Source organism: Vairimorpha necatrix, chromosome 12, assembly GCF_036630325.1.
Source record: "Vairimorpha necatrix chromosome 12, complete sequence".
Lineage (NCBI taxonomy): Eukaryota > Fungi > Microsporidia > Nosematidae > Vairimorpha > Vairimorpha necatrix.
Window position 1 is genome coordinate 756,772 of NC_088827.1, and position 22,636 is coordinate 779,407.

The 22,636-nt window shown below is 29.8% G+C and overlaps 11 protein-coding genes across 11 annotated transcripts; 7 read left to right on the top strand and 4 right to left on the bottom strand.

Annotated features, from left to right (window-relative positions):
- Positions 1-173: 173 nt before the first annotated feature.
- Positions 174-2,063, top strand: VNE69_12153 (uncharacterized protein; the record flags this gene model as incomplete). Its single annotated transcript, XM_065475241.1, has 3 exons — positions 174-213; positions 1,618-1,765; positions 1,931-2,063. 3 exons carry the CDS (start codon positions 174-176, stop codon positions 2,061-2,063), a joined length of 321 nt encoding a protein of 106 aa, XP_065331313.1.
- A 4,961-nt stretch (positions 2,064-7,024) lies between these two features.
- On the bottom strand, positions 7,025-7,951 carry VNE69_12154 (thioredoxin reductase; the record flags this gene model as incomplete). Its single annotated transcript, XM_065475242.1, has 1 exon — positions 7,025-7,951. The coding sequence occupies one exon, from the start codon at positions 7,949-7,951 to the stop codon at positions 7,025-7,027; it is 927 nt and encodes a 308-aa protein (XP_065331314.1).
- Positions 7,952-8,240: 289 nt separating this feature from the next.
- VNE69_12155 (uncharacterized protein) lies at positions 8,241-8,897 on the bottom strand (the record flags this gene model as incomplete). Its single annotated transcript, XM_065475243.1, has 1 exon — positions 8,241-8,897. One exon carries the CDS (start codon positions 8,895-8,897, stop codon positions 8,241-8,243), a length of 657 nt encoding a protein of 218 aa, XP_065331315.1.
- A 215-nt stretch (positions 8,898-9,112) lies between these two features.
- VNE69_12156 (cleavage stimulation factor 77) lies at positions 9,113-10,483 on the bottom strand (the record flags this gene model as incomplete). Its single annotated transcript, XM_065475244.1, has 1 exon — positions 9,113-10,483. The coding sequence occupies one exon, from the start codon at positions 10,481-10,483 to the stop codon at positions 9,113-9,115; it is 1,371 nt and encodes a 456-aa protein (XP_065331316.1).
- Positions 10,484-10,636: 153 nt separating this feature from the next.
- Positions 10,637-10,966, top strand: VNE69_12157 (uncharacterized protein; the record flags this gene model as incomplete). The annotated part of the gene is made up of 1 exon (XM_065475245.1): positions 10,637-10,966. The coding sequence occupies one exon, from the start codon at positions 10,637-10,639 to the stop codon at positions 10,964-10,966; it is 330 nt and encodes a 109-aa protein (XP_065331317.1).
- A 177-nt stretch (positions 10,967-11,143) lies between these two features.
- On the top strand, positions 11,144-11,467 carry VNE69_12158 (mitotic spindle assembly checkpoint protein MAD1 (MD1L1); the record flags this gene model as incomplete). The annotated part of the gene is made up of 1 exon (XM_065475246.1): positions 11,144-11,467. One exon carries the CDS (start codon positions 11,144-11,146, stop codon positions 11,465-11,467), a length of 324 nt encoding a protein of 107 aa, XP_065331318.1.
- A 240-nt stretch (positions 11,468-11,707) lies between these two features.
- Positions 11,708-12,043, bottom strand: VNE69_12159 (uncharacterized protein; the record flags this gene model as incomplete). The annotated part of the gene is made up of 1 exon (XM_065475247.1): positions 11,708-12,043. The coding sequence occupies one exon, from the start codon at positions 12,041-12,043 to the stop codon at positions 11,708-11,710; it is 336 nt and encodes a 111-aa protein (XP_065331319.1).
- Positions 12,044-12,442: 399 nt separating this feature from the next.
- VNE69_12160 (ribosomal protein eL33) lies at positions 12,443-12,739 on the top strand (the record flags this gene model as incomplete). The annotated part of the gene is made up of 1 exon (XM_065475248.1): positions 12,443-12,739. The coding sequence occupies one exon, from the start codon at positions 12,443-12,445 to the stop codon at positions 12,737-12,739; it is 297 nt and encodes a 98-aa protein (XP_065331320.1).
- A 1,852-nt stretch (positions 12,740-14,591) lies between these two features.
- VNE69_12161 (spore wall protein 25-like) lies at positions 14,592-15,446 on the top strand (the record flags this gene model as incomplete). Its single annotated transcript, XM_065475249.1, has 1 exon — positions 14,592-15,446. One exon carries the CDS (start codon positions 14,592-14,594, stop codon positions 15,444-15,446), a length of 855 nt encoding a protein of 284 aa, XP_065331321.1.
- Positions 15,447-16,383: 937 nt separating this feature from the next.
- On the top strand, positions 16,384-17,821 carry VNE69_12162 (reverse transcriptase; the record flags this gene model as incomplete). Its single annotated transcript, XM_065475250.1, has 2 exons — positions 16,384-17,661; positions 17,816-17,821. 2 exons carry the CDS (start codon positions 16,384-16,386, stop codon positions 17,819-17,821), a joined length of 1,284 nt encoding a protein of 427 aa, XP_065331322.1.
- Positions 17,822-22,142: 4,321 nt separating this feature from the next.
- On the top strand, positions 22,143-22,430 carry VNE69_12163 (putative SP-containing protein; the record flags this gene model as incomplete). The annotated part of the gene is made up of 1 exon (XM_065475251.1): positions 22,143-22,430. One exon carries the CDS (start codon positions 22,143-22,145, stop codon positions 22,428-22,430), a length of 288 nt encoding a protein of 95 aa, XP_065331323.1.
- Between the last annotated feature and the right edge of the window lie 206 nt (positions 22,431-22,636).

The following is a 22,636-nucleotide window of genomic DNA, read 5'->3' on the forward strand; positions in this document are numbered from 1 at the left end:
CTTAATTGTTTTTTTATCATCTATGTTTTATCAAAAAAAGTCAAAAGAGGAAAGAATATGAGATTACTAGATTTTATGAACGAGAGATTGTTTAGAAAACTTATTTTAGCAGACTATTTGGCCAATTTCTACTCATATTTAACCGTATAATATAGATTTTTTTTACTTTTCTCATGTTAATCGTTGATCGAGACGACTGTAGGGATGAAGGAAGTAGAACTACATAGTAGAAAATGACCATAATACGAGATAATTTATTTCGATATGTAATGAACATAACAGTAAATATAATTGAAAAAAATTTATTCAAATTTGCATTTCACAGATGCCTAAATTCAAAAATTATATCTATTTTTTATCTTTGCGTCATTATAATATTATTATTGTAAAAAAGGTTTTTGATTAGATTATGTGGTTTAAAACAGACTTTGATATGGTTAAAATTATTTTTATAGTATTTACATTAAATCGTCTTCAGAGGAATTCTTGATTTTTATAGACCAATGTTTATAAATAAAATGTTTGTGCTCTTTCAATCATTCTTAGGCCTTATATTACATCCCCCTTACAAGATTTGTTATGGACTTCCGAAAGCAAATTCCATCACTTTTATAATTGATTTCTTCTTCACAATGCCGTTTTAGACAATATAACTTACTAAAAATAATATGCCTAGACCAAGAAGTTAAAGGATGTCATTTCAATTTGAAATTTGGTTTTATGGTTATATTGAGTTTTTTTTTGGTTTTCGCACCTTCACATTCTTTCGCTTTGATTTATGAAAAACAGGATTAAAAACAAAAAAATCTAGATTTAAATTAGTAAGCGGGCTAAAGTAAAAATTATACGTTTTTTGGAATACTGTTTTTAAAAATATTTTTTACGAGCACAAGGTTGTACTATAATTAAAAACGCTTTTAAAAATGTTTTATGTAAATTTTAAATGGTAAATAGAAATTTGTATGGTGGTTAATTTTACAAATTGTATTGTTTTTCCTCATTTTCTTAAAAACGACCTTTATAAAAAATGTTTCATATAACTTCTATGAAAAAATAGGCATTAAACTACATTATATGCAATACTAATCAATCAGATATTAGAACGAATTTTATGTGAGATTGCTCATCGTCTAGTCTTTTATCCACTTGCTTTATTAAAAAGAAAGAAAAATTCAAAAATTAATTTTTTAAAATGATCGCACAATTCTTTTGTAGATTTTAATATGTCGAATACGTCATATAATAATTTTATGGCGCTTTTAATTAAACTACTTTTCGTTTTGAAATTATATTTCAAACATAAAGCAATAAACTATAACATAAACAGAAAATTTTAATTGCAGAGCTGTACCTTTAATATTTAGCATCATTTGAATTATTGACGTGAATATTCCTAAAAAATCTTTCTAAATCTTTTATAGAGCTATATAAAAAATTTCACCCCAAAACTTACTTTTTCATATTATTTATTAAATAATGTACGAAAAAATATTTTATTTTAAAATATTCAATATTACCCGATATTTAATCAATATTCTTTATAATTATGCAAAAATATCATATAAATTTGTCCTCATGTTGATTCATTTCTTTATTTTAAGTTTATAAAATTTAAAGAAGTTTCTGAACAGGATGAATTAAATTTAGATATATCAGAAATACAAGGAACTAAAAAAGAAATCGCTCTTCACAAGCTACAAAGTGCTTTTGAATTGCATCATGACAGGCGGAATTTGATTGATGATACTAGTATTGAAATTGGCGGGTTAAATGGATACTTGGTCCATTTGCGAAATAATTTTCTAATATTTGGTTAGATAGCATTAAAAACATTTGCAAAAGGTCGGAAGAGGATCCGTAATTAGTTGTGTTATTAGACTTGGTAATAAAAGCCGAGGAGTGTACAAACTATTCGTTAAAGATGCAAAAGGAAAGATAATATCAGAAAACAACAATGGCGAAGTCGAGTTTTATGTTTTGGTCGTATTTTTTGTCCTGATGCGTATACTAAGCCATTTGATGATATGAACACTGAATTAAAAAACAAAATAAGTCATAGGTGAGCAGCAATTAAAAGTTACAAGATTTTCTAAAAGAAAATATATTTAATTAAACTCGTTCTAATTTTTTTACACGATTTGACAATAGTTTTTGAAATAATTTCAATAACTTTACACTTTTTCGCAAAATCTCAAAATTTTTATATTTTCACTACATGCACATTTACAAAAATTTATAGACATACACAACACATGATTCCAATGCATTCTTAAAGCAAAATCTTCTCTTAATATTAACATAAAGCATGATTTAGATAGTATTGATGGTTTAGAAAATAAGTCAAGCGAGGTCTAAATCTTGTTCTATTTGAAAAAAGATGTAAAGAAATAAATGATTCATAGAAAGTTATTTTATGTTACAATAACTTTAAAAAAGTTGAAAAAAATATGATTTTTTTTCTTAATTAAAGAAATTATCACGACGACAGATTGTTGTTTTGTATTTATGTGACAATATATGCATCAAATAAGATTTAAAAAATATTTAATCCTATTCGCATTCTAAGTCCCTTTTTAGGTAAAAATGCTAAAAATTAAATGTATTTATTTATCATAATGGAGGTAAAAATTATCAAAATATATAACATCCCCCCTCCAAGACGGTTAGTCTCACTTTATCCTTAACCCAAGCAGACTTTTTAGATCATAGTGCCTTTTCTTTACATATCTTCCATTTACTAACTTAACTATATAAGAATCATTGCCACATCTCTCTATAATTTTCCCACTCTCTAAAAACCTACCTTTCGAATATTTATCCGCACCTTTCAAGTTTTCCTTCTTAGCTACTCTCACGTACTCACCTACTTTAAATTTTTCCCGTTTCCCCATGTTAAACAGTTTTCCATATTTCCCCTGTGGGCTATTTTCAATCATTACATGTCCAGTTTTATCCTCTGTCGCTTCTATTGGTGTACATTTTAGTGCCGTGTGGTAAAACTCATATTATATTTTTCAATGCTTCCCATGACCTTCTCTGCAAATGTACCTTCTTTAGTCTTCAGAATGCTCTCTCGCAGCGTACCTATAACCCTCTCGACTCTGCCATTACTCCTGTGTGATTCGACACTTACTTTTCTATGTTTAATTTCTAGTCTGTTACACAACTCTCTAAACCCCTCATTGATAAATTCTCGCCCATTATCCGTTATAATCTCTTCGGGCTTTTTTCCTTGTTCACACAACTTACTTAAAAATTCTGTCACATTCTTTCCAGTCTTGTTCTCCATTACCGTGCCCCATACTCTTCGAGTGTAATAATCTATCGCAACCAATACGTATTTACCTGCGTCTCTAAAATCAATGAGATCCAAGGCAACCTTTTCTAAATAACGTGTAGTATCTACAAACTCACATCCACCGAGTCTTTTTCTATTATATATTTGACATTGTACACACTTTCGAATTGTCTCATTTATGTCCTTCTTTATTCCGGGCCAAGAAAATCTTTCCCGCATCGCGTAATATACACTTGTCATACATCTATGTCCAACTTTTTCGTGGTATTCCTGCATCAAACTTTCCCTTGACTCTTCTGGTGGTATCTCGACTTTCCGTCCTGAATCAAATCTCCAATATTTTTTTCCTTCTGCGTCATCGACGTGCGCTTTCCATTTACCCTCTATCTGCTTGGCGGTCCTTTCTCTGATTTTCTTTTTCTTTTCATCGTCTTCCATATGTATCCTGCTTAACGCGTCAGCCACCACCATTTCTTCTGGTTTCTTATATTCTATGGTGAAGTCAAATTCCTGGATCTTTTCAATCCATCTATTTATTCTATTGTTATTAAAACACGGTTTATTTCTAATCTCAACCAAGGCTTTATGGTCCGTCTCGATTTTAAACTTCCTACCGCGCAACTCGTATTCAAATCTTTTTATCCCCCAAAATACCGCGTACATTTCTTTCTCCGATATAGTATATCTGGTCTCTGTAGGTGTTAACTTTTTTGAACTCCATTGGATTGCTACCCATTTATCTTTATCGTTCTTCTGAAGTAACACGGCTCCTATCCCTACATTGCTCGCGTCCGTTCTCAATATAAATTCCTTCCTATAATCAGGCAATCTAAGTTTCCCCATCGCTCTCAAAACATCTTTCAGCTCTAAAAACTCTCTATTCATTTCAACCGTCCATTCCCACTTCTTATCTTTACCTCTCAAGCTATCTGTCAGATGAATAGTTAATCCCGCGTAATTCTTTATAAAGTTCCTAAACCATCCTGTCATTCCTAGGAATCTTCGTGTTTCACTTACACTTGTCGGCTGCGGGAATTCCAACGCCTCGTTCTTCTTTATTTCATTCGCTTCAATATCTGTACCATTCAATGTGACTCCTAAGAGCTTAACTAACTGTTGGCTAAACTGTATCTTCTCAATATTTAATCTCATTTTATGTCTTTTTAATCTTTCCAATGCTTCTATAACTAGCTTGTCATGCCTTCTTTTAGTTCTAGCGTGTATAACGATGTCGTCCATATATACCTCCACTCCTTCTCCTTGTAAATCTTCAAATATTTGGTTCATTATTCGTTGTAAAATCTGCGGGGAATTTTTATATCCCATTACCATACTGTTCCATTCATATACCTTTCTGTTAAATTCAAAGGCCGTTTTGTGCTTATCCTCTTCTTCAATCTCTACGTGGTAAAAGCCTTCCTTCAGATCTATAACGGTAAACCATTTAGACCCCTGTGTGGCTCTAACGATGTCCCTAATATTTGACAACTCATACGGATCTTTTTCAACTAAGTCATTTAAACTCATTAGATTACTTACAAGCCTTACTCCTCCGTTAGGTTTTACTATAGCTCTAATTGGGTTCCTCCACTCGGATGTTGATCTTCTTATAATCTTTCTTTCTTCCAAACTTTTTATATATTTTTCAGTTTTTTCCATCAACGCCTGTGGGATAGTTTGTCCTCTTTTAACTACTTTTTTCCCTGGTGGCGTCTCAATTTTACATTTCTCTATCTTACAGTGTACGATCTCTTCCTGCTGCAAGTCAAAAATTTCTCTAAACTTCGCTTTTATATCTTCAATGACAAGGCCCTCTTCTATTCTATCCTCTCTCATTCCTCTCCTTTTTGAATTTTGTTTACGTTTTGCTTCTCCGCATTTCCTATATTCTTGTGCGCTAAGTTCTGTGCTTGTAGATCCACTCTCTTCATGAACAATTAAATACTTGTTAAAATGTTTATTTTTATTATCTTCTTCTTTCCTCTTCCTTACGAAGCAATCTCTTGCCATGTGCCCAAATCTACCACAGTAAAAACAATCTCTACTTCTTACTCTCGTAGTTTCTTCCCTTATTTTTCTTAATGTTCCTCTGTTTGCCAGCTCCTCTCGAACTGTTCCTCTAACCGACTCTGCAATTATTTCCATCATCTTACTTTTGTCTTCTTCTTCCTTCTTTTTTAATTCGTCCTTTCTAACCTCCTTTTCCATTTCTTCAATAATTAAGGACCAACTATCTTCTTTTTTAATTCTTTCTACCATAAAGTTCTTTACTTCTTCCGAACCCATTTCATAAATTCTTGCCTTCCATAGAGACTCATCTACTCCATCCAACTCTAGCTTATAAACTATTCTTTTAATTTCTTGTAACATTATTCTGGCCTCTTGACCACAGCCATCACTTGTTGACTCTCGATTTGGTATCGCCCCCATGTATTTATTTATCATAATGGAGGTAAAAATTATCAAAATATATAACATTAAATGCCAAAAACAAAGACGCCATGCGACTGCCGATGCGTTTTAAATTAGGTTAAATACATAAAATAACATTATGTAACATGTATTTTTATCAATCAGTGACAGAACAATCACATGTTTTGAGGATGTTTTTTACTTTTTAATTTTTTTTGTCAGTCGAACATCCAATAAAAATTTCAATAAGTTTTTACCACCTTTTAACATAAAAACATTACCAATTTAAATATTTTTTCAATATAACTACTAGTGAAGACGACATTAGCAGGTGTCAGGCATGAATAATAATAGGTTTAGAGAAGTTATATCTCTATAAAGCACTTACAGAAATATTTTTTATAGAATTAATTTTTTTTTAAATAATTAGATCATATGGCCACACAATGTGATCGTATGCTTTCACATGATTACATGAGATGGCAGAATGAGGCACTGCGATGCATCCACCTGCAGTAGTGTAAGACGTATGGTCTATCCCATGCCAAAAGAATTAGAAATCATTCAGTCCAGGAATGTGTAGCTAATGAGTATGTTGAGATACGAGTCGATAGTAGGATACATTCAAGTATTAAAATAAAGTATAACAAGCCTGATATACTAATTGTAGACAAGTTGAGGAAAGAAGTGATCGTTGTAGAAGTTGAAATCACAATTTTTAACAACCTCCATGCTGTAGAAACAGAAAAGAAACATAAATACGACTTGCTCGCAAATCATGTGGCTTCTTTCTACAAATAAAAGCCGAAAATTATTTCTTATGTGATGACGTGGGATGGAATAGTAACTAATTTTCACCGTACGCATATCAAAGTGCTCAGATTAGAACCCTGAACGGAAGCATATATACAGTCAAGAGTCCTTAAAATGACTCTAGAAAGACTAACTATGTCAGCCAGACATGGGCTTGATACAGATCAGGAAGGGGTTTTCGAGAGCCCAATGAGTGAATCTCAGAAGGAAGTCCTGGAACTGCCAGATGAGACTGCAAGCGTATCTTGTGAAAAGTAATTAATAAGCCGAATATTATACCCAAATAAATTATTTATCATTTTTTAAATAATTAATGTTCCATATGAAAGGATTAATTTATCTTAAACAATCAATGTTTCTAAAAATTATTAATTTTTCTTAAATAATCAATAATTCTTATGTAATAATTAATTTTTAAACAATCAATGTTCTTATAAAAATTTTTAATTTTATAAACAAATGATAATTTTCTCTATACTAAATGTTTCTTATTAAATTTTTTTAATTATTTTTTTGTTTGATATATTTTAGTGCATTTTTCCCTGCCACACATCCAGATGCTGCCGCTGTCACTGCTTGCCTATATTTTTTATCAAACACATCTCCACACGCATAAATCCCTTCTTCTTCAGTTTGACATTTTTCATCCACTTTTATATATTTATCATCACTTAAAATATTTGAAAAGTTTTCCTCTATAAATTGGGTATTGGGCGTATGCCCAATACCAAAGAATAACCCGTCTAGTTCTATTTTTTTATTATTGTCTAATAAAATATATTCTAATTTATCTGTACCATGGGCAGATTTCAAATTATACGGAGTTAATATTTTTATATTGTCAGTATTTTTCACTTCTTGTAGTTTATCAGGTCTACATCTAAATTCTTCTCTCCTGTGTATTAAATAAACCTTTTTACATATTTTTGATAAAAATAAGACTTCTTCCATGGCCGAGTCTCCTCCTCCAATTACACAAGTTATTTTGTCTTTATAGAAATATCCATCACATACGGCGCATGCACTAATTCCTTTTTGCCATAGTTCATTGTCTCCTGTTCCTTCCACATAGAGTCTTTTTGCTGACGCCCCAGTGCTTATTATTATACATTCTGTTTTGTAAGTAATCTTCTTAGTCTTGACTAAGAAGATCCCTTCTTCTTTTTGTATATTGATGACTGTCCTGTCTATTTGTCTTATTCCTAGTTTTTCTACTTGTTCGTACATTGTAGTCATGAGATCTGGTCCTTGTACTCCTTTAGGGTACCCTGGGTAATTATCAACATGTGTTGTAGTAGTGAGTTGCCCTCCTGGTCCTATGCTGCCTATGAATCCACCTCTTAACATTAGTGGGTTCATTTCTTGTGTGTAGATTGCGGCGGAGTATGCAGCTGGTCCACTGCCAATTATTATTATTTTTTCGATCATATTAGGGTAAGAAAAATATTTTAATTGTTTATTAATGAGTTTTACATTTTATTAGTTTTCATATGAATTTGTTTGCACTACCTATAAAATCGTATACAAATGAAAACCTCGAATATATAAAAACTCATACACATATAAATTATATTTACAAACTCATACACATATAATTTATATTTACATAATACATCAAATACATATGTTTAAAATATGCATTAAATACATATATCTAAAATATACATATAGTTAAATATGATGAAATATTTTAGAAGTTTTTAAAATATTTTGTTTATTATTCAATCCTCTTTAAATGTTCATCCGTCTTTTTTATTACTTTCTCACTCTCTTCTGTTACTTTATTTATATCTTTTATTACTGACTTCTGTTTCTTTGCTTCTTTACTCTGTGACTCCGCCTCTTGTTTTATTCCTCTTACTGTATTCAATATATTTACTAATTCTTTATCCGTCTTATTCTGTCCTGGTACTAATTCGTCTATTTCTTTATATTCCTCATTTTGTATTTCTTCATTTTCTTCTACTTCATATTTCTTATTTTTAATTTCTTCTACTTCTTTACTCCCATTATCTTTTTTAAACCATTTACATATTGTTTCTATACATGCGAATCTACAAGTGAATATTGACCCTTCTCTTTCTATTTCGTCTGCTAGTTCTTCTCCTTTTTTCGCTTCTTTATGAATATTCACTGCACTTGTTTTTGCATTTTCTAGTACTTCTCCTTGTCTTTTAAATTCTTCTGATGCTTGTTTCTGGTCTATTGCTGCTTGTCCAAGTTGTTGTCTTATATCTTTTGCTTGTTCGTAGTTTTCATCTTTTATTCGTCTTGCTTCTTCTACTATACTGTTGTCATCTTCTTGTAGATTCTTTTCTTCTTGTTTCTTCTGTTTTTGTTTCTGTGCTTTTGTAGTGTCGTAGATGTCGCCCATAAAAAAACAAAAAAAAATCCAAAAAATATTATAAATCCTAAATAATAAAAATATGTATAAAGTATGAATATTATAAAGTGTAAATATTATATGTATAAAGTGTGAATATTATATATTGTATACAATGAATCAATATGTACAATACAATAAATCATTGTATACAATATATAATATTATACAATAAATCATATTTTACAATAAATCTTCATTACACTTTATATCTTTGATAATATTATTATTAATTCGTCTAAGTCACAGTGTCTTAAAATATCATCCCCTTTCTTGACATAATTAATCTTCTTTATAAATTCCTTTACATCTTCCCTTAATTCTATCCTCATCCCAAATGAAAATATCTTCTTACTGATCTCATAAGGACTTACTGCCTCTTTATCTTCTTTGATCTTTTTATCTTCTTCTTTCTCTGTCTTCTTAGTATTCAGAAGATTAAAGAAATCTTCCCCGTATTTAAATTCATATTTCAAGATCTCTTCGTCTCCTACTTCATATTTCTTGACATACATCAGTGCATTATTGTAGTCCCCTGTTTTAAGGAGGAAGTTTACTAGTTCTTGTTTCAGATATTTAGAGTCTGTCTCTTCTATACCACTAGTGTATATTTTAGTGACTATGTCTTTATTACTGGTGTACTTGTACTCGTAGTCTGCTATATTCTTGTATATGACGTCATTTACTAGACCCTTGATCTTGAGATTTATAAATTCCTTCCTGAAGGGGATGAGTCCTTGTCTTTTGAGAATTAAAGAGAGGTGATTCATAATGAGGATACTTAAGAAATCAGGGATGTCTTCTCTGTCATTTTTTCTTTTTAAATTCACCATATCATACTTACTTAATTCTATGTAATCTTGATCTACTAATTCTAAATTAATTAGTTCATTATTTGTTAGTTTATTATTTGTTAGTTCTTTGTTGTTTATTATTCTATATTGATGATATATCTTAAGAAATATGCCCGTAGTATTTTCTATTCCTAATCTTACTATTTCTCTCGCTTCTTCATATTTATTATTCTTTATTAAATATTCACTAAAATTAAAATATGTCTCTTCATCTTTATAATTAAAATATATCGACTCTTTATACAAGAAACATATTCTTTTATGAAACATGTCTTCATGAAGCTTAAGTGGATTCTCTAATTCTATTTTCATATCCTTGGCTTTTTTAATATGATGATAAAAAGACAAAGTATTCTGGTACATAAGAAATGTCTCTTGTAGGATCTTCTTAGCCTGGGGCTTGTTATATTCCAATTCGAACTCTTCATAGTCGGCGTATAATTCTGGTAGACTGTGCATTGGGACTTGTAAGATGTGGATGAATGTATTTCTCATTCTTTCTATCTTGGTATTCTCGTCTGATAAATTATTTAGCATTTTGAGATATTTCTTGTAGAGCGGGGCGGAGTTCTGACTGTAGCCTATTTTTATAAGAATCTTTTCTAGGAGAAATAAGTCCATGGAAGATTGTAAGTAAGACTGGATGATTTTTATATCGTAGACTTCTTGGATGATATGATCATCTAAGTCATGATCATGGATTGTGTCTTTATTTATGAACATAAGAGGGGCCTAAAAAGGAAAGTAGAAAATGTCATGATGTATTTTAAAATGTCTTCTAGAGACATTTAGAAAGCACAAAAGTTAATACATTTGTATGGATAGTAGACATAGTCAATAAAAGGCGAAATAGTCTCGACTTTTTTACCCCTCTTCATGATCGTGTTTAGAGATCTCTGTGACACTTATTCTCATTTCTCCCCCTCAGATTTATACACTAATTTCATGAAGTACAAGTCCCAGTATATCCCCTCTTCTGTATCTGACCCCAATATTCTGCTATGTTACAAATACACCTTCTTTTATGTCTTCACTGACTCAAAGGTCAAAATCAAGACATTCTGTGGGGACAAAATCAAAGAGAAGATCTTTAAGACTTGTCTCAGGGAAGTGAGGAATAATATGAAGGAATATAAAAAAACAGTGGAGGGGAAAAGTCAAAATGAATTTACGCCCATTTGTAATTTATATTCTCTCCATAAATGAAATATATCTTGATTCTTAAATATCTTTTGATTAGTCACAATATATCTTAATTTATTATGATCAGTCATGATATTTATTATATTATTATGATCTATCATATATTTTTATTATATTACTTTGATCTATCATATATTTTTATCTTGGTCTCTTTTTATCTTGATTTTTTATCCCCTTCTTATGTCGTCCCCTTTGGCTTCCCTCACTACTGACTTTGATAATCTTAAAGATTACTTCATAAAATACAAGAAATACATCACTGGTATTCTCGGGTACAAAATAGACCTCAAAGAAGACAAAATAATCCTCAGTTCTTTATACTCATTTGATAGTGAAGACCTCTTAATATTTAATATTAATAAGGAAAACATAGAATTAGTGAACAATTCATTTGCCAGTCAGTTTAACAATGAAATACAAATTTATCTTGTGAAGGGAGGGAGTGTGCCTGCTTTCTTGTCAGCAGTGACACTTAACTTGTTCAATCAGAAGACATTCACATAATTAAATTATTCATTCTTTTCTAGTTGTAGTATATTAGTAAGCAACATCTTACATATCATATAAGTAGTATTGTATCTTACTTCTTAAATATTGTAGTATTATATCTTGCATATTATATCTTACATATCATATCTTGCATATATAAGTAGTATTATATCTTGCATATATAAGTTGTATTATATCTTACATATATTAGTAGTGTTATATATCATAAAATTTTACTAGCAATGATTATTCTGTTTAACAACATTCTTCTACTTCTTTCTTTCTTGTTATTAGTGTTGATATAAATCTACTTATAATATAACTCCCTATTATATAAACATTCCCAGTCATAGTAAGCATCATCAACAAATATCTAAACAAATGACAATACGCAATAAATAAGGAACATCTAAGATCTCTCATAAATCCACTCTTTTTCTTCTTACTAATTCTATATAGAAATATATCATTTATAATACTGAATATTACTATAGTAATATTCAGTATTATAAATCCTAATGGAGATATCGTATTTTTAAAGAAAACATTTCTCATAGAAATATCGGAATTCAATAGGATCGAACAATGCATGAATAAATGGAAAAATCTGGTCTATTTATAGTTTTTTGCATAAACAAATTATTTAAGAATTTGTTTGTTTTTACATACAAAAATAATTTAAAATAATTCTAAAAAAATTATGGATTTGAAATTGAAAATCAAACATAATATTTTAAAACATGATAAGTCTTAGAAATAAGTACAATAAATTTGCATATTTTTATAAATTAAAAATATATAATCTTTTTTATACATATTTATTTTTTTGAAATTTGCATATTTAATTAGATCAGAAAATGACTATTAATAATTCCCATTTTATTTAGAATATTAAATATTTGCTTGTTTTTATGGAGTGACTATAAGACATTCCTATTTTCTTTGACATTTCTTACTGTTAATTTTTTTGCTTATTTTTTTCCCCCTTAAATGTTTATACCAGGAATCTTCGTATCTCACAGAAGAGCTCTAAGAAGAATTAGACATACTCAAGCACTCATTAAAATCAACAATGTAGTCAATAAAGAGCAGGCTAAGAATTATATTGGTCATGTAGTGGTCAGTAAAAGATTAAATGATGATAAAACTCCAAGAGATGTAGAAGGAGTAGTCATTGGAGTACATGGGAATAAAGGACTAGTAAGAGTCAAGTTTGAGAGAAATATGCCGGCTAAAAGTGTTACTAATGTGGTAGAAGTCAGATTAGTAAAAAAAGAAATAAATTAAAAATTTAGTATAAAGATGGTGTTTATTATACTTAATTATGTTAACTTCTAATATAAAATGTAATAAATATATATTTTATAGCTGAAACATTTGAAAGTTAAGTCTCATTCTAAAATTTACCATATTTAGAACTTACGTCTTATTCTAAATTAGCTATATTTAGAACTTACGTCTTATTCTAAATTGGCCATATTTAAAACTCAAGTCTCATTCTAAATTGGCCATATTTAAAACTCAAGTCGTTGTCTAAATGAGCCATATCAGAACTTAAGTCGCCGTCTAAAATGTACCATATTCAGAACTTGTCTAAAAACTGCAGATTTAGAAAGATAAAATCTTCCATATTTAAAATAATGCACGGAATTGTTATTAATGTGTCTATGTTTCATGATGTATGCTCTATATTAAATATGAGTACTCGATTGCATTTTTTATTAATTTATAAGCAAATGTAATTTATTTTAGAAGAGACAACGAATCTATTACGATTTTTTGAAATGTATAAACTTAAATTTTGTATTTCTATAGTTTGCAAATAAAAATTTGTATAAATCTACATCTAAATATACTTTATATGGTACATATATTATTATAATATTGACGCAGGAGAATAAGAAGCGGCTAGAGCTGTAAGCGCACTAGAACATTTGGCGACTGCTAAAGAAATGATTCGTTGAAGTTGAATGAAGCTGAAAATTTGGAGTTAAAAAACGAAAATAATTCTACAGAAACTTAGTCTGTGAAGAGCTGAATTCACTGAGCGATACTGGAACAAGCTGTGCTACAAATAATTAAACTTAAGGAAAAATAAATAAAGTATAATATTGGCACTACTAATATTATTTTACTAAACTAAAATGTCAAAAATGAGCGGAATGGATTTTGGAGCGTTATGTGTAGAGTGAGCATTTATTAAAATTTTTAAATGAATAAAAAATAAAAACACAAGGGATTGAACAATATTCTCATTATAGGAAAAAAGATACACATAAGAAGGTATTACAGTTTTATGTAAAATAACACGAGCTTATAAATTTATTTTTTGAAGAATATAGATTATTAAACGAAAACTATTTTATGATTTAAATTGTATCGTCGCACGTGATGTAAATAATTGATAATATAAATGTCTTCGCTTATATATTTAAGTCTCTTATAACATTTCTATGCATTATTTAGTCCTCAAGCGGCCTTTCGTATCCCTAAAAAGACTATTAAAAAATTTAATATATTCGATATAGAGAAAGTTTGTTTATTTGTATCTGATATCAGTTATAAGAGTGATAAAAAAACCTTGTTTGTAATATTTACATGACCATTGGGGCTTTTTTAATCATTTAATTGTATCACAATTTTTTTTTGTATAAATATTGGTATTTTACTTGCTTGTGCATGTTTCCGGTCTTTTAAATATCAATCCTAATGTTTTGACATATGATTTTTTTCCAGGTTGAAGAAATAACAATAATTTATTTATTTTTATAAAAAATTTGCTTTTCATTGTATAATCAAACTCAACATAAAAAACCATTTCAAAATGATTGTTGTCTGGGAAAAATATATAGAACTAAAGATATATATATCACTTAGATATAAATAAATCGAAAGAAATGACGTAATTTAATGTAATAAAAAAACAAACAAACAAAATATAAAATTTAGCTAAAATCTAATAAGATAACAAAAACCTCGTATAATAAATACCACCGTGGTAACAAAAACTTCCTAAACAAACATAATTTTTTTTTAAGTTTATAATGGCAGAACCGTTAACTATTACAAAATACGCAGACATTTGAAGATCCACGTATTAATTAATTTTATATAAATATCAATTTCTCATTAATCCCCTATGAATATAAATTTTTTATGTTTTTTAAACATATTACTGTTAATAAAAACATCTGATGTTTTATCGAAAGAAAACAAGGTCACAGTTAAAACTGATGAGGTTGTAGTTCAAGAAAACAAGGTTGCAGTTGAAAATGATGAGGTTCTTGTTCAAGAAGACAAAACCACAGTTAAAAATAATGAGGTTGTAGTTAAGGATGATAAGACCGTAGTTTTAGAAGGAAAAACTGTGTTTAAAGATGACAAGTCTCTAATTAAAGCAGCAGAAAAGGTAGAAGAAAATCCATCACAGTTAGTTTCTGACGAAAATCACGAAGATAGAGATGCTTATAATGAAAATGTATACGTAACTTTAACTGATTTTGTTGATAAAATATCTAACTTGATGTCTATCCAGTATGACTGGCAAAAAGAAGTGTTAATAATGATATTTACAACTTTTTATGGGCAAGCCGGTGTTAAGACTCTTCTATACACTGCCGCTGGTTTACATAATACTTCTAATTTTACAGTATTGGTCGATCCTAATGATAGTTCTAAGTATAGGAGTAGAGGACTACTACAAATTCAACATGAAAGTAATTATCGAACACTTACCTTTTTATCAAATAAAGTGGATTATTTAAGTAACCCGGATCAACTCGAAGCCCTTAGTCAATCAGTTATAGGTGACACTGTTAAATTTTATGAGTATATGCTAAGAGATACATATACATTTAGGAATTATGTAAGAGTAATGGGATTAGGTGATTATGATCACATCAAAGATAGGCCTGATATAGTGAATTTTGAAAAGATTTTTACCAATTTAAAAAAACTCTTTAGAGACGTTCCAGGAGAAATTAGCAAGGACTGAATTAAACTATTATTTTAAATTTTATATAGCAATATTTACTTTTAATATCAATTTATTAAAAAAATCTACATTATTTTGCCCGTAAGTAGAAGCTGTATCGTAAATGAAACTGTCATGCGGTAAACCTACGCTGACCATCAGAATTCCCAGTCATAATGAATTCTGCATTTGTTTAGCACAAATGAGATATTTGACACTTCCAGTAATTTTACAATTATGTTACAAATATGCGTTCTACACATATTTGTACGACTTTTGTTCTATATTTATTTCCCGCCCAAAATGGTACATTTTGGAGGGAAACGTTTAGAATGCATATTTAAGCAAATACCCTGAGAAGGGCAGAATGAGTAATAAACGTTTAATTAATAATTCATCTTCTTTAAGTAAGCCCGCCAAGTATTGTCTAGAGACTAACTCGACAACAGAAACATTTATAATTAAATAAAGGAGATGGATAAATTTTCTTGCTTGATATCGTGTATTGTAAGCATAAAAAGAATAAAGACATACACTTATTGATTATGCTACTACAAACCAATGGATTAAATGATCAATAAAAACAATGATTCAATATTTTAGTTGTTGTAAACATCGTTTATAAAAAATTTGTTTTATATCATTTACTTTTTAAAAAAATTTGATAAAAGAAGAATTAGTAATAACTCATATTCGCATGCATCTGTCATTTTATGGGTCTGTCATGCGGTAAACCCACGCTGACCATTAGAATCCCTAAACCCAAAGACTTTTGACATGCGTTCGGAATAAATTAAATGTTTGACACTTTTTGGTGTACAAACATTTATGACGTAAATATGTGTCTTACACATATTTCTACAATTTCTGTTTTCTTTTTATTTCCCTCCAAAATGGAAATATGTTTAATTAATATTTGCTAAAAAGTATTTAAGCAAATTGCCCCAAGAAGGGCACGATGAGTAATAAACGTTTAATTGATAATTCATCTTCTTTAAGTAAGCCCGCCAAGTATTGTCTAGAGACTAACTCGACAACAAGTGGCGACAACGGAGAGATTTCAGAAAAAGATTCCCTTGGCCTGGTAATGGAAGGATTGAAGAATTTAGCACTAACTGACAAACTGAGTGAATTCAATGGTTATGAGAATGAGGATCCCAAGGCCTTTCTAGATCAATTTCTGGCATTTGAGACAAAATGGGCTGCAAATTATCTGCACCATAAGATTACGAGTATGCTGAAAGGAAAAGCAAGCCTGTGGTTTAAAGCCCACGAAAAGAAATTGGAAACCTATAAAAAATTTATTGAAGGCTTTAAAAAGAGATTCGTCAAGGAAGTAAAAGTTACAGAGAACGCAGAGTTCTTTTGGAGATGTATCCAGGAAGGACCCAAGACCTCAGATGTAATCTCTTATTACTATAGTTTACGAATTTACGGAGAAGAAAATGAACTTTTATATACAAGAGCTAAGGAAAGAATCGTGGAGTTAGTAGAGGATGAACATTTTAGATTTCATCTCAACACGTGTGAAAATTGGGACGAACTTGAAGCCTACCTGGAAGAAAACGAAAAGCCGATGAATAAAAAATTACGTTATTTCGGAAGAAAGCAAAGCATTACTACATTTCCAAGAAAAGAATTTGCAAAGAGAGATCAACCCGTTAACAAAGTAGTCGCAGAGTCGACAGGGCGATCAATATCCGACGGAATGAGGAAAGTCCTTAGTATCTCAGCTAAGGTGAAGAATCAGGAAGATAATAGACCAAGAATTGAGTTGGTCTATGGCGATAATATTGTGAATGCACTTTTAGACACAGGAGCTACAGTGACGGTAATTAAAAAAGCAGTAGCGGTACAACTCGACGCTCCCATTCAGAAAGAAGCCGGAGAAATTAAGGGCTTAAAGGGAGGGCGTCAGATTGTAGGTAGATGTTACCTAAACATAAAAAAGAAAGGTGAAAAACAGCCGAAAGGTTTTAATTTCTTAGTAGTCGAAGATATGGAGGAATCGATGTTGTTAGGCATTGAGGAGATTCGAAGACTAAATCTATTTTCATATCTTGCTCAGAAGAAGCAAAAAGATAAAATCACAAACAAAAATATTGTAATGGAAGCTAAGTTTGAAAACGAAGTAATAGAATCCTGTACTGATATTCAAGAATTATTAGAAGACATTGATTGCGACGAAGACAATACCAAACAAGAATTTAAAGACTTGATATCTGAATTTGGAGGCGTGTTTCAGGATGAAAATAAACAGATAAATATTGATATAGAACATGCAATCGAGCTGATGGAGGGTTCCAAAATGTCTATATGTCCTAAGTATAAACGATCTCCGGAAGAACATGAGACAATTAGGACAGAGGTTCAGAAATTCCTAACTCAAGGTTTGATTGAAGAAAGCCAGAGCCCATATGTGTCACCAGTGGTACTAGTAAAAAAAAAGGATGGTGGGTTGAGATTTTGCATCGACTTTAGAAGACTAAATAAAATTACTATACCATACGAATATCCGATCCCGCGTATCGACGAAACTTTGGATCAATTGCAAGGCGCAAGAATTTTCAGTGTAATGGATGTAGAAGCAGCTTACAATCAAGTAACAGTTAAAAAGGAGGACCGATTTAAAACAGCATTTTACACTAGAGAAGGAGTTTTTCAATGGAAAAAGATGCCGTTTGGGCTTATTAACGCCCCCTTTACATTTCAAAGAATAATGAATAAATATTTTAAACAGTATATGCATAAATGCGTCATGGTTTATTTGGATGATATTCTAGTATTTTCAAAAGATCACAAATCTCACTTAATACATCTGAGACAGATTCTCGAAATTATCAGAAAAATAGGATTTAAGTTAAATAAAAAAAAATGTAAGTTTGTGCAGGAAAAAGTCGAATTCCTAGGTTATGAGGTAATTAACGGTAAAGTAGAAATACCGTTACAACAAAAAATGAAAACTATGGAATGGAAGACACCGCAGACAAAGAAGGATATCCGGGCATTTAACGGATTTTCGGCATTCTTCAATAGGTTTATCAAGGATTATGCACAAAAGATGTTACCCCTATATGAATTACTAAAAGGAAAGGAAAAAACTAAGTTTGTTCTAAGCGAAGAAGCATCAGAAGCTTTTGAGATAATGAAAGCAGAAATAAGAAAGGCGTCGGGATTACTTTTACCTAACTTTGATAAAAGGTTTTATATCGACACTGATGCATCGAACTTGGCAATAGGAGCCGTATTATCTCAATTGGATGACTACGAAAATAAATTAATGCCTGTAATCTGTTTCTCGTTGAAGCTTTCAGCTGAAAAAATTAATTATACAGTGACCGAAAAAGAGTGTTTGGCAGTAATTTGGGCGGTTAAAAAGCTTCGAGTATACCTTACTAGAGAATTTACCATAAGAACTGATCATCAGGCCTTGAAATGGCTGTTAAATTTGAAAGAAACATCAGGAAGGTTAATGAGGTGGATACTCACTCTTCAAGAATATAATTATAAGATCGAATACCTACCAGGAAAGATCAACGTGATCGCAGACGCAATGAGTAGGATAGTGATGAATGTCGCTGAAGAGAGACCCAAGGAAATTTCAGAGGAAGCTAAATTGGAAGCTATTATGAGAAGTCATAATGACTGTGGACACGGTGGTGTGGATGCCACGTATACCTTATTGAGAAAGGACTTAATCTGGAAAGGGATGTATAATGAAGTAAGAGATATTTTAAAATCATGTTCTGTTTGCAATAAATTCTCACGAGGCGTAAAAAATTTACAGAAAATAAGACTCCCTTTAACTAATCCACTGGACAAAGTTGGAATCGATCTCGTTGGACCTCTCCCAAAATCGGAAAACGGCAATAAATTTATAATTATTGCAACGGATTATATAACGAGATGGTGTGAAGCTGAGGCGATAAAAACAAAATCGGCGAACGTTATAGCTGAATTTCTTGTAAACAAAATATTTTTACAATATGGCCCTCCAAAAGAACTGTTGTCAGACCAAGGAACTGAATTTACCAATTCACTGGTTAAAAGAGTGTGCAACATGATGAGCACCAAGAAATCGTTTACCTCGAGCTACAATCCTAAATGTAATGGATTAGCCGAGAGAACAAATCAGACTCTGATAGGAAAACTAGCAAAGATAGTGGACGGGCGTTGGAAAGAATGGGATGAGTACTTACCATATGCCGTATACGCATATAGAATATCTCCAAGAAGATCAACGGGACATTCTCCATATGAATTATTATTTGGTAGAGCACCTAATCGGGTTGTTAATGAGAATAAGTTATTCTCAGAGGTTGAAGAAGATAATAACTTAATTATTGAGCGACTAAATCAATTTCGAGATACATTATTAAACTTAGAACGAGAAATTAGACTGACGGAAATGGACAGAGTGAAACCAGAACAAGATTCTGAAGACTTAAAGCTAAACGATTATGTAAGAAGAAGGAAACAACCAAATGAACGTTTAAATAAACTAGATAACAGGTTCGATGGTTTTTTTAGAATTATTAAAGTTGGAAGAAATGGCAACTATGATATTGAAGACGTTTTAGGAAAAAGATTTTCAGTCAATCGAAAGGATATCATGAAAGTTGAGGAATCTGATCCAGCAGAGTGGATCACTTCTAAGAGGGGAAGTATGTCATGCGGTAAACCCACGCTGACCATTAGAATCCCTAAACCCAAAGACTTTTGACATGCGTTCGGAATAAATTAAATGTTTGACACTTTTTGGTGTACAAACATTTATGACGTAAATATGTGTCTTACACATATTTCTACAATTTCTGTTTTCTTTTTATTTCCCTCCAAAATGGAAATATGTTTAATTAATATTTGCTAAAAAGTATTTAAGCAAATTGCCCCAAGAAGGGCACGATGAGTAATAAACGTTTAATTAATAATTCATCTTCTTTAAGTAAGCCCGCCAAGTATTGTCTAGAGACTAACTCGACAACAGGGTCAATACCGTAATTTAAAACCATAATAGAATTGTGAAAATTTTAAATTAGTATTTTTTGTACACAATTCATTAATGTTAATTTTAATTTCAATTTTTTTATACTTAAGTTAAATCTAAATAATAAATAACAATGTATGGTGATAAAATGATAAAAAATCGAAAAACATATTGCATAGTGCGATTCAAATTTTTTTTTCTAAATTAACTTCTTAATCATCTCCATAGTTTTGTTATTGTTAACACGTGTAATGTGGAGTTGTAAGCGTTTGTGAGGAGCTTAAATTATAAGTACGGCCCTAGTTGTAAGTAAATACATTTGTTTTTAACAACATTGTGTATTTTTTATCATTTGCACCCGGTGTAATACACGATTTTATTGTTGTTCTGTTTTTTTATATATTTTGTGTACCCTTCATTTATATATTTTTATTGTGAAAAATAAACAATTGATTTTAGAAAGGCAAAAAGCTGTTGTATAAAGAAACATACATACTTTAAACGCGTAGCCTTCGCGCGGACTCAACAAATATTATATATATTATAAGATACGACCCAACATTGATTTATATCAAAAAAAGAAAGCGGTATTTAAATATCAACGGATGATTGTGATGATATAATATAAATAAATATTCAAACAGTGTTATAAAATTACAGTTTTATGTTTTTAAATTTTTTTTTTTGTATTTTCAAAGTAATTTACTTTGCTAAATAATAATATCACCTTTCTATTATACTAAGTATGCGAGTTAATTTTCTAATGATAGGCATAAATCTAATTCAAAATTTTTATGGGGTATTTTTCTGAAGTTTTATGTCTTCGAAATTTACCTTTTTTATTAAATTTATAATGTTCTGTTTTGGTTTTATGTGAGCGTAAAAAATATTTTATAATTGTTATAGTATATCATTCTATATACTTTTTAAAATATTAAGGTAAAAAATTTCCCTTTTAAAAAAAATAATTTGTTTCAGTATATATTTCCACGTTATGTAGACTCTAGTCATTATATAAGATTAATTGTAATGTAAATGATAGTTTAGGAATTTATTTTAATATTGCATTATTGTGGTTTATAATACAATATACAAGATCAAGCATAAAATTTATTTGTTTAATGATAATTTCCCTTCTTAATATATTTAAAAAGTATATATTCTTTAATATTAGCCTTAACATACATAAAGTGTTCATATGGAGTTTTTTCTCTAGATAATTAAATAATATGTAATAGTTATTAATTATTTTGTTAAAAAAACTATAGAAAGCAAATATAAAATATTTTTTATAATTTCTATACATTTTTGAGCAAAATTGGTGTTTTATAGCACATTGTACATAATTTACCCTTATCTTTATCTTTATATTTTTTTATGATAAATTGCAGACTTCATGTTTTTTATATATTTGAGTACTCCAGATATTAATATCTTCTAAAATAAACAAATTTTAATGTTTTTTGGTTAACGTGTTCCAATTTATCTACAAATAAACAAAAAGGATTTTAATACAAAAAAAAATTATGCATAACAAAGAAAATAATATAAATACTACAAAAAACTTTAAGCAAGATTGTTTTATTAAACAAACAAACAAATTGTTTTTTTTTTGTTGTTGTTGCTAATAAAGTAATCGATGCCAGTTAAAAATGAAATCATTTTTATTAAATTTTGATTTAAATTAATTTCTTATAAATTTAATTTCTCTGTTAACCCTCACAATTAATATGAGACTTTTACCTTTTATTAACATTCTGTTATTAGTAAGGTCATCGAACGTTTCTAAAAATAAAAAAAATGAATATGTTGCTATTCATAAATCAAATGACACTATAGATACAAACATTGATATTGTAAAAGATGAAAATGTTTTAAAAGAAGCTGAAAATGTTTCCAGAGAAAACTCAGACGATAAAAAAGAAGGAGGGATTTTAAACTGTCTATATAGGTATTTTGAAGACGAAATTTTGTGGTTTAGATGCATGGGGGAATATTTCTATTCATTTTTCAGATGAAGCACCAATAATAAAAAAATCCTTATTGACAAACACTATTTATATATTTAACTAAGAATTTAGACAATTATATTTTGTTTACATTTGCACTTCTCTATTATGTAACTAACAAAATATATATTTTATCGTTTGTTATGTTAAATTTTTAAGGATAAGTTTAACGAATTATTAATACTTATGAGTACTAGACAAAGTTTTTTTTTTAC